At 69.3% G+C, this 10,884-nt stretch overlaps 1 protein-coding gene across 1 annotated transcript; it reads left to right on the forward strand.

Annotated features, from left to right (window-relative positions):
• The first annotated feature begins 4,404 nt into the window (after nt 1–4,404).
• On the forward strand, nt 4,405–10,571 carry Vwa1 (von Willebrand factor A domain containing 1). Its single transcript, XM_070037105.1, has 4 exons — nt 4,405–4,490; nt 5,204–5,761; nt 8,260–8,538; nt 9,464–10,571. The coding sequence occupies exons 1-4, from the start codon at nt 4,418–4,420 to the stop codon at nt 9,844–9,846; spliced, it is 1,293 nt and encodes a 430-aa protein (XP_069893206.1). The 5' UTR covers nt 4,405–4,417; the 3' UTR covers nt 9,847–10,571.
• The last annotated feature ends 313 nt before the right edge of the window (nt 10,572–10,884 follow it).

Genomic DNA, 10,884 nt, shown 5'->3' on the forward strand with positions numbered 1-10,884 from the left:
CCTGTCCCAGCCCCGTGTGTGTGCGTGGCGTGGCTGCATCACAGACCATGTCCTGTCCCAGGTCCAGGTGTGTGCGTGGCGTGGCTGCATCACAGACCAGGTCCTGTCCCAGCCCCGTGTGTGTGCCTAGCGTGGCTGCATCACAGACCATGTCCTGTCCCAGGTCCGTGTGTGTGCGTGGCGTGGCTGCATCACAGACCAGGTCCTGTCCCAGCCCCGTGTGTGTGCGTGGCGTGGCTGCATCACAGACCAGGTCCTGTTCCAGCCCCAGGTGTGTGCGTGGCGTGGCTGCATCACAGACCATGTGTGTGCCTGGCGTGGCTGCATCACAGACCAGGTCCTGTCCCAGCCCCTTGCTGCTCCCCTACCACTTCCTGTCTCTGTGTTCTGGGCAATGGGTGGGCTCATACAAACAGGCGGCACTCTGCAGCTTGTGGGGGTGGAGAGGGCAGGGTGCTCTGCCCTTGGCTGAGGTCAGGGGCTGGGCCAGAGGCATGTGAAGCTGCCCTTTTCCCTGGGGTGGACCGCAGTAGTCTGGGGACAAAAGGCCCCTTTTCTCTGCAAAAGCCTGACTGTGGAGGAGGGAGCATTCTCTGGGGCTCTGAGTGGGGGCGGGGTGCCCTGCCAAGAGCTGGAAGAAACCCCTCATCTGCCCGCAGACAGACAGGTGAGGCAGGCCAGCTCAGAGCCTTCCAGGGCGAGGCAAGGCTGCAGTGCAGCTTCAGATGTTCCTTCCTCTGGAGCCTCAGGGTGCCAAGACCAGACCAGGCCGTGCCCAGGGGGCAGAGCATGTGGCCAACATCTCACTGTCTGGCCTGTCTCTCCTTATGCCTACATCTCCACCCCCATTCCCTATGTCTGAGAGGAGGCTTCCGGACCGTTCTGTTTGTGCTTCCTCCGGTGTCTGCATCAAGTCCTGCCCTGGCCCTGACCATGACGCCCCTGGCTGATCTCCACGTCCCCGGGGACCTTCTCTCTGCCCACGTCTGTGCTCTGGATGTGTGGGAAGCCGTGCAGCGCAGGAGGGCAAGCTGGTCTGAGGGCTACGAGCAGAGGTCTGGAGCAGGGCGGATGAGGGGAGAGCACCCAGGAAGTCAAGCAGCTGGAGTGACTGGGCAGAGCTCAAGACGGGCAGGTGTCCGAACTCTGCCAGGGCCGGGTGGAGGCCGGGTCTCCAATGGTGGGGCTGGAGGGAAGAAGGCTGAACCGTGCCAAGAAGCCCCGCTCACTTTTTCCAGAAGGGAGTGAAACTTCCCTTCAGCCCAGCAGGGCAGGCTGAGGTGTGACTGGGCCCAAGGTCTGTGAGCAGCCACCCCTAAGGGCGGATCCACCACGGCCCAGCTCCCTGGCCCTGAGCTCAGCCAGGATAGGCAGTCTACGTGGGTGTGCCTTCCGCAGCACCCCAGAGGGCGCTGCCTTGGCATGCTCTCCAGTCAGGACACCCTAGCAGCCTTTGCATGCTAGGGGACAGAGAGGCCTCCCCGCTGTGGGGGGCTGCTGTCAACATAGGGCGTCCACACCCACTGTCCCCTACCAGGCCCAGGCAGTTTCTAGTCCATGCAGAGGCCTGAGGTCTGTGGAGCCCATCCAGCACCCACTGCCAAGATTCCTGGCAAGGGGGTGGGGAGCGGCAGCAGCGGGCTGTTCTCGCCTTCCTTCCCCGGCTTCTGAAGCGTCTCAGCCTCCGCTGCGCTGCTTCCTTTTTTAGTCAAAGCCGGGCTCTGACAGTCCTTGATGGCCCTGGGTGTCTCACCTGCCATAAAGGGAAGGAAAGCCTGGGGGCCATCCGTCCTCCCGCTGAGGTCCTCCTGTGCGGGAGGAAGGCAGCCTTTCCTCTCCTGTGCCCCAACCCCAACTCCAGGTTATGCCACAGGAAGGCAGAGGGGAGCCCAGCCCTACTCAAGGACAGAAAAGTGGCCTTCGGGCCCAGATGCTCTGGGACACCCCTTACAGCCAACCCTCTCTGGTCCCAGCAATGCCAAGACCACAGTGCCAGCTCTAGCTCACCAGTGAGGCCCTTCAGTCCTTCCAGGGTCTGACCTGGGCCTGGCCCTGGTCAATTATTGCTCGTCATAGTCACATTGTACAAACCCCAGGTAGAATGGAGACTGTGCGTCCTTCTCAGACTCCAGCTCCTCCCCATGACAGGACACTTTTCTCGTTTCACCTTAATTAGGGTTCTTCCTTGTTTCATATATATCTGGTTAATTCGAAGTAAGTTTCGTGGCCTGGCTTTGAACCATGATCCACAGATCTCAGCCTCCTGAGTAGCTAGAATTACAGGCATGAGCCACTGTTGCTGGCTCTGGTTATTTATTTTACCAGTACAGTCACAGTTTTTGAGTGGTTAATTGGAGATAAGAGTCTCTGGTGTGGGACTTTTCTATTCAGGCTGGCTTTGAATGGTGACCTTCAGGTCTCAGCCTCCTTGGCTCACACCTGTCATCTTAGCTACCCAGGCGATCTGAGGATCACAGTTCAAAGCCAGCCCGGGCAGGAAAGTCCATGAAACTCTTCTCTCCAATGAACCACCCGAAGCCGGCAGTGGCGCTGTGGCTCAGCGGTAGAGCGCTGGCCTTGAGCTGAAGAGCTGAGGGTCAGCGCCCAGGCCGAGTTCAGGCCCCAGGGCAACAACCAAGAGGTGTGACCACCAGGGCCGGGTTTGAAAGGCTTTTTTTTGCAGGCCTGGGGCTTGAACTCGGGCCGGGCGCTGTCCCGGAACAACTTCCACTGGAGGCCAGCGCTCCACCACTTGAGCCGCAGCGCCACTGCCGGCTTTCCTGAGTACGTGTGCTGAGGACTCGAACCCCGGCCCCTAAAGCCAGCCTTTCCGGGCAGGCGTTCTGCCGCTGGGGCTGTGGCTGGGCGGCGCGGGGCGGTGTGGGGGGCGAGGGGGCGGGGCGCGAGGGGGCGGTGCGGGGCGCGAGGGGGCGGTGCGCGAGGGGGCGGTGCGCGAGGGGTGCGGGGCGCGAGGGGGCGGGGCGCGAGGGGGCTAGGGGGCGCGAGGGGGTGCCGGGCGTGGGGCGGGGCGGGGCGCGAGGGGGCTGGGGGCGCGAGGGGGCGGTGCGCGAGGGGTGCGGGGCGCGAGGGGGCGGGGCGCGAGGGGGCTAGGGGGCGCGAGGGGGTGCCGGGCGTGGGGCGGGGCGGGGCGCGAGGGGGCTGGGGGCGCGAGGGGGCTAGGGGGCGCGAGGGGTGCGGGGCGCGAGGGGGCGGGGCGCGAGGGGGCGGGGCGCGAGGGGGCTAGGGGGCGCGAGGGGGCTAGGGGGCGCGAGGGGGTGCCGGGCGTGGGGCGGGGCGGGGCGCGAGGGGGCTGGGGGCGCGAGGGGGCTAGGGGGCGCGAGGGGGCGGGGCGCGGGGCGGTGCGGGGCACGAGGGGGCTGGGGGTGCGAGGGGGCGGGGCGCGAGGGGGGGCGGGGCGCGAGGGGGCGGGGCGCGAGGGGGCGGGGCGCGAGGGGTGCGAGGGGGCGGGGCGCGAGGGGGCGGGGCGCGAGGGGGTGCGAGGGGGCGGGGCGCGAGGGGGCTGGGGGTGCGAGGGGGCTAGGGGGCGCGAGGGGGTGCCGGGCGTGGGGCGGGGCGGGGCGCGAGGGGGCTGGGGGCGCGAGGGGGCTAGGGGGCGCGAGGGGGCGGGGCGCGAGGGGGCGGGGCGCGAGGGGGCGGGGCGCGAGGGGGCTAGGGGGCGCGAGGGGGCGGGGCGCGAGGGGGCTAGGGGGCGCGAGGGGGCGGGGCGCGAGGGGGCGGGGCGCGAGGGGGCTAGGGGGCGCGAGGGGGCGGGGCGCGAGGGGGCTAGGGGGCGCGAGGGGGCGGGGCGCGGGGCGCGAGGGGGCGGGGCGCTAGGGGGTGGGGCGCGAGGGGGTGCAGGACGCGAGGGGGCTAGGGGGCGCGAGGGGGCGGGGCGCGGGGCGGGGCGGGGCACGAGGGGGCTGGGGGTGCGAGGGGGCGGGGCGCGAGGGGGGGGCGGGGCGCGAGGGGGCGGGGCGCGAGGGGGCGGGGCGCGAGGGGTGCGAGGGGGCGGGGCGCGAGGGGGCGGGGCGCGAGGGGTGCGAGGGGGCGGGGCGCGAGGGGGCGGGGCGCGAGGGGGCTAGGGGGCTAGAGGGCGCGAGGGGGCTAGGGGGCTAGAGGGCGCGAGGGGGCTAGGGGGCTAGAGGGCGCGAGGGGGCTAGGGGGCTAGAGGGCGCGAGGGGCGGGGCGCGAGGGGCGGGACGCGAGGGGGCGCGGGCCCCAAGGTGGGCCTGGCCGGGTGGGCGTGGCCTCGGTCGGGCCTGGCCCCATGGCGGGGGTCGGGGGCGGGGTCTCCCGGCGGGCCTGGCCGGGTGGGCGGGGGCGTGGCCTCGTGGCGGGGGCGTGGTTCGGAGCGGGCCTGGCCCCGCCCCGCCGCCCGGAGCGAGCCAGCTCGGAGCGGAGCGAGCCTCGCCGCGCGATGCTGTCCTGGACGGCGCTCGGCCTGGCCCTGAGCCTGCGGCTGGCGCTGGCGCAGAGCGCCGCGGAGCGCGGTGAGTGCGGCGGGGCCCGGGCTCCGTGCCGAGCGGCCGCGGGCGCGCGCGGGTCAGGTCGTGGTTCTCACGCGGCCGCCGGGCGGAGCGGGGCCGGGCGGAGCGGGGCCGGGCGAGGCGCAGGCCGCGCATCCCGGCCGCGGCGCCCCGCGCGCGCCTGGCCTGCCGGGGAGTCCGCCCTGCCTCAGTTTCCTGCCGTTGGAAGGGTCCTCCGAGGGGAGGCGGCGGGAGGAAGGGGAGGCCTCCGGCCCCGCCCCATCCCGCCGGTGGAGAGCGAGGGACGGTGCTGTCGGTGGGGTCAGGACCCGTCCGCCTGCGGGCCCCCCCCGCCGCTCCTGGCTCACGGATGGGCCTGGGCGTGGCCCGCACGCGGTCTGCGGGACGGGGAGCGGGCGCAGCCCGGGACGCCCCAGGCCCGGGCCCAGCTGGCCCTCCCAGGAGGCCGGGACCTGAGCATCACGGCTGGAGACCAGTCCGGGCGGGAAAGCCCACGGGACAGCTCCAGTGAACCCCGGAAAAAGCCGGAAGTGGCGCTGTGACAAGTGGTGGAGCGCTAGCCTTGAGCGCAAGTCTCAAGGACAGGGCCCAGCCTGCCCCCCACCCAGGAGCCAGTCCCCAGACCTCCCGGCAGGGCAAGAGAGGGCCTCGGGGAAGCTCAGGCCTCGGGCTCCCCGAGCCCGCAGCTGGGTCTGAAGCCCTGTCCTTTTCCCCAGGCCCCCCAGCGGCGGCCCCCCAGGGAGACCTGTTGTTCCTGTTGGACAGCTCAGCCAGTGTGTCACACTACGAGTTTTCCAGGGTCCGGGAGTTTGTGGGACAGCTGGTGGCGCCACTGCCCGTGGGCCCCGGGGCCCTGCGTGCCAGCCTGGTGCACGTGAGCAGTCGGCCGCACACCGAGTTCCCCTTCAACCAGCACGGCTCGGGCCAGGCTGTCCAGGATGCCGTTCGAGCTGCGGCCCAGCGGATGGGCGACACCAACACAGGCCTGGCGCTGGCCTACGTCAAGGAGCAGCTGTTTGCCGAGGCCGCGGGCGCGCGGCCAGGGGTGCCCAAGGTCCTGGTGTGGGTGACAGATGGGGGCTCCAGCGATCCCGTGGGCCCCCCTATGCAAGAGCTCAAGGACTTGGGTGTCACAGTCTTCATTGTCAGCACTGGCAGGGGCAACTTGTTGGAGCTGTCGGCAGCAGCCTCCACCCCTGCGGAGAAGCACCTGCGCTTTGTGGATGTGGACGACCTAAGCATCATCACGGCGGAGCTGCAGGCCTCCATCCTGGGTGAGCCAGTGGCGGGAGGCCGGGTTCCCGGTTGTGAGGTGCCAGGTGTTGGGCCCGGCCACCTGAGGGCGCTGTGGGCAGGCAAGTGAATTAACTGCCCCTAACGCCCAGTGTCCACCCACACGGGAGCTGGGGAGAGGCAGAGGCAGAGGCAGGCCTGAGTGGCCGCTCCTGGGGGCTGCTCTGTGTGTGTGTGTGTGTGTGTGTGTGTGTGTGTGTGTAAGGAGACCTGGGGTTCTTTGGACAGGATACGTTATGAGGGAAGGGAGGATGCAGGGAGGTCCCCCTGCCTGGGGGCTCTGCCAGCAGTCACATGGGCACCTGTGGGTGTCCAGGGTCCAACTGGACACGCCCCTCAGGTGCCTTCCTCAGAGCTCAGGCCCTTCTCATCCAGGAGAGGTTTTTGCTCTGGGACTGCTGGGGAGGAAGCCAGACCAGCCAAGTCCTGTGTCAGCCACTCAGCAGCCCCATGCTCGTTTTATTTGTTTCTTCTCCAGCCAGGCCCCAAAGGAGAAGAGTTAGAGAGGATCTGGTGGCTGGCCAGGCCCACACAGCAATGCCACCACCTCAGGCTCTTCCCAAGTCACCACACGTGGGTGGGAAGGGGCTAGTCCGTGGGCAGACGGGGTGGAGGGGCCTCTCCACCTTCCCAGCCCTGTGGTCTTTAGACCAACAACACAGCTAAGCGGGGAAAGAACAAAGCAAAGGCTGCGTCCACCAGTCCCGCTCGCCTGAGTGTCACTCAGATGTCACAGGCTCAAGATGCACTTGGGAGCCTGTCTTCACCATCATGCTGAGGGACACAGCTGGACTTCATGTCCATCTGCTCCTGAGGCTCACTTCTCCACTGCCCCCCGTGACCCCATCTCCTCACTGCCGTCCTGCCCCCCCCCCCCGTGACCCCATCTCCTCACTGCCCCCTGACCCCCTTGTGACCCCATCTCCTCACTGCCCCCTGCCCCCCCCGTGACCCCATCTCCTCACTGCCCCCTGCCCCCCCCGTGACCCCATCTCCTCACTGCCCCCTGACCCCCCCGTGACCCCATCTCCTCACTGCCCCCTGCCCCCCCGTGACCCCATCTCCTCACTGCCCCCTGACCCCCTTGTGACCCCATCTCCTCACTGCCGTCCTGCCCCCCCCCGTGACCCCATCTCCTCACTGCCCCCTGACCCCCTTGTGACCCCATCTCCTCACTGCCGTCCTGCCCCCCCCCGTGACCCCATCTCCTCACTGCTCCCTGACCCCCCGTAACCCCATCTCCTCACTGCCGTCCTGCCCCCCTTGTGACCCCATCTCCTCACTGCCGTCCTGCCCCCCCCCGTGACCCCATCTCCTCACTGCTCCCCCTGCCCACCCCCGTGACCCCATCTCCTCACTGCTCCCCCTGCCCACCCCCGTGACCCCATCTCCTCACTGCTCCCCCTGCCCACCCCCGTGACCCCATCTCCTCACTGCTCCCCCTGCCCACCCCCGTGACCCCATCTCCTCACTGCCGTCCTGCCCCCCCCCCCCCGTGACCCCATCTCCTCACTGCCGTCCTGACCCCCCCGTGACCCCATCTCCTCACTGCCGTCCTGCCCCCCTTGTGACCCCATCTCCTCACTGCCCCCTGCCCCCCCCGTGACCCCATCTCCTCACTGCTCCCTGACCCCCCGTAACCCCATCTCCTCACTGCTGTCCTGATCCCCCCGTGGTGACCCCATCTCCTCACTGCCGTCCTGACCCCCCCGTGGTGACCCCATCTCCTCACTGCCGTCCTGCCCCCCTTGTGACCCCATCTCCTCACTGCCCCCTGCCCCCCCCCCGTGACCCCATCTCCTCACTGCTCCCTGACCCCCCGTAACCCCATCTCCTCACTGCTGTCCTGACCCCCCCGTGGTGACCCCATCTCCTCACTGCCGTCCTGACCCCCCCGTGGTGACCCCATCTCCTCACTGCCGTCCTGACCCCCCCCCCGTGATCCCATCTCCTCACTGCTCCCCCTGCCCCCCCATGACCCCATCTCCTCACTGCTCCCCCTGCCCCCCCATGACCCCATCTCCTCACTGCTCCCTGACCCCCCCGTAACCCCATCTCCTCACTGCCGTCCTGACCCCCCCCCCCCCGTGACCCCATCTCCTCACTGCTCCCCCTGCCCACCCCCGTGACCCCATCTCCTCACTGCCGTCCTGACCCCCATGATGACCCCATCTCCTCACTGCCGTCCTGCCCCCCATGATGACCCCATCTCCTCACTGCCCCCCGCCCCCCCCCCCGTGTCCCCATCTCCTGGCTGCACCCTTTGGCACTCTTGGCATCAGGGCAGAGAGCCCAGCTGACACCCAACCCTGTGCCTCGGGGTGCAGGGTGAGCCTGTGCGGCTGGCGTGGGTGGGGAGGCAGATCTGGGTTTGGGCTTTGAGGGGGGCCGCACGCCCTCTGCCTCCCCCAGCGCCTCCCGGGCGCCTCGGCCGTGGTAGAGCCGCCGGCGCCCTGACCGCGTGCCCCGCACCGCGCAGGTGCAGTGCAGCCGCAGCGGCTCCACGCCGCCGAGGTCACCCCCCACGGCTTCCGCCTGGCCTGGCCGCCCCTGCTGACCGCAGACTCCGGCTTCTACGTGCTGGAGCTGGCGCCCAGCGCGGAGCCCCAGGCCGTGCGCCGCCAGCGGGTGCCCGGGGACGCCACGGGCTGGAGCTGGGCCGGCCTGCGCCCGGACACGGACTACGACGTGGTGCTGCTGCCGGAGTCCAACTTGCGCCTGCTGGGGCCGCAGCACGTGCGCGTGCGCACTCTGCCAGGTGAGGGGGCGGGGCGTGCGCACGCTGCCAGGTGAGGGGGCGGGGGGGGCATGGGCACTGTGCCCGGTGAGGGGGGTAGGGGGCGTGCCCACTGTGCCCGGTGAGGGGGGTATGGGGCGTGCGCACTGTGCCGGGTGAGGGGGGTATGGGGCGTGCCCACTGTGCCGGGTGAGGGGGGTATGGGGCGTGCCCACTGTGCCGGGTGAGGGGGGTATGGGGCGTGCGCACTGTGCCGGGTGAGGGGGGTAGGGGGCGTGCCCACTGTGCCGGGTGAGGGGGGTATGGGGCGTGCCCACTGTGCCGGGTGAGGAGGGTAGGGGGCGTGCGCACTGTGCCCGGTGAGGGGGGTATGGGGCGTGCGCACTGTGCCGGGTGAGGGGGGTAGGGGGCGTGCCCACTGTGCCGGGTGAGGGGGGTATGGGGCGTGCCCACTGTGCCGGGTGAGGAGGGTAGGGGGCGTGCGCACTGTGCCGGGTGAGGGGGGTATGGGGCGTGCGCACTGTGCCCGGTGAGGGGGGTATGGGGCGTGCGCACTGTGCCGGGTGAGGGGGGTATGGGGCGTGCGCACTGTGCCCGGTGAGGGGGGTATGGGGCGTGCGCACTGTGCCGGGTGAGGGGGGTATGGGGCGTGCGCACTGTGCCGGGTGAGGGGGGTATGGGGCGTGCGCACTGTGCCCGGTGAGGGGGGTATGGGGCGTGCGCACTGTGCCCGGTGAGGGGGGTATGGGGCGTGCGCACTGTGCCGGGTGAGGGGGGTATGGGGCGTGCGCACTGTGCCGGGTGAGGGGGGTATGGGGCGTGCGCACTCTGCCAGGTGCGGGGTGCAGGGTACAGAGCGTGCGCACTCTGCCAGGTGCGGGGTGCGAGTGTGGGGGCCGGGTGCGGCCCCTGGACCCCGAGTCAGTGCCTTCCCTCTCCCCCACAGATGAGGCCGGCCCCGAGCGCATCGTCATCTCGCACGCCAAGCCCCGCAGCCTCCGCGTCAGCTGGGCTCCGTCTCTGGGCCCCAGCACGGCGCTCGGGTACCGCGTGCAGTTCGGGCCGCTGCGGGGCGGCGCGGTGCAGCGCGTGGACGTGCCCGCGGGCCGCAACAGCACCATGCTGCAGGGCCTGGCGCCGGGCTGCGCCTACCTGGTGACTGTGACGGCCGCCTTCCGCTCCGGCCGCGAGCGGGCGCTGTCGGCCAAGGCCTGCACGCCCGCGGGCGAGCGTAGCCGCGCCCCGCGCGGAACCCCCGGGCTGAGCGCCCTCCCCGCAGGCCTGGCCGGCCGGCCCCCCGCCGCCGGGCCACCCAGGTCCCAGCCGTGACCCCCGGCCTCGCCCAGCGCCCAGCCCCGCGTTTCCCTGGGGCGGCACCTTCGAGAGGTTACATCCGCTTCAGAAGCCTGCTGGACAGCAGACCTAGACCTGGGACGGCCCCGAGGGGACACTGGGCCCGTGGGCGGTGAGGGCCAACCGGGGGTGCAGGTACCCCCACCACTTAGGTCTGGTATAGAGCTAAGGCAGGTGGGGAAAGGGGAAGAGAAGCTGGTGCGGGCCCCACATGCAAAGGCTTCCTGCCGGGAAAAAAAGGGCAGGGAGGGCTACTGAGAGTTGGACCGCCCAAGGTGGTCTTCACCAGGACCTGTGCCAGCCTGGTGGGCAGTGCCTACTGGAAGCACCAGCCGTGCCTTCCTGCCCAGCCAGCCAGCAGCTCCTGGGACACACAGTGCCTCTTGTGGAAGGAATGGGACCAGAGCTCAGCGCCACTACCAGGATGGAGACTAGCGCTCCAGTGGCATCTTTTGCTTCAGAATTGACAGGGAGAGACAGGACCCCCTGGGGGCTCACCCCAGTGACTCTGACCCCAAGGGCCATGCTGACAGGGCTCGGCCATAACCATCCACCCCCCTAGGACTTCGGACAGAGACAGGAAGGACTGTCCAGGCAGAGCCTCTGATCCCAGAATGGCCTACCAAAACCCAAGCTCACCTTCCCTTTCTTCCCTACTAACAAGACAGATTCCAAACTTCAATAAACCAGATATAAAGCCAGCATGCAGTCTTGTGGGTTTTTGTTGTTGTTGTTGTTGTCCATGGTGGGGCTTGAATTCGGCCTGGGTGCTGTCCCTCAGTTCTTCAGCTCAAGGCAAGCACTCTACCACGTGAGCTACAATGCCACTTCCTGTTTTCTAGTGGTTTTTATTGGAGATAAGAGTCTCACAGAAGCGGGGCGCTGGTGGCTCACGCCTGTAATCCTAGCTACTCAGGAGGCTGAGATCTGAGGATCGAGGTTCAAAGCCAGCCCAGGAGAGACCATGAGACTCCGATCTCCAATAAACCACCAGAAAACCGGAAGTGGTGCTGT

The sequence above is a fragment of the Dipodomys merriami genome, unplaced genomic scaffold (genome assembly GCF_024711535.1).
Source record: "Dipodomys merriami isolate MVZ:Mamm:240054 unplaced genomic scaffold, mDipMer1.0.p SCAF_28, whole genome shotgun sequence".
In the NCBI taxonomy this organism is placed as follows: domain Eukaryota; kingdom Metazoa; phylum Chordata; class Mammalia; order Rodentia; family Heteromyidae; genus Dipodomys; species Dipodomys merriami.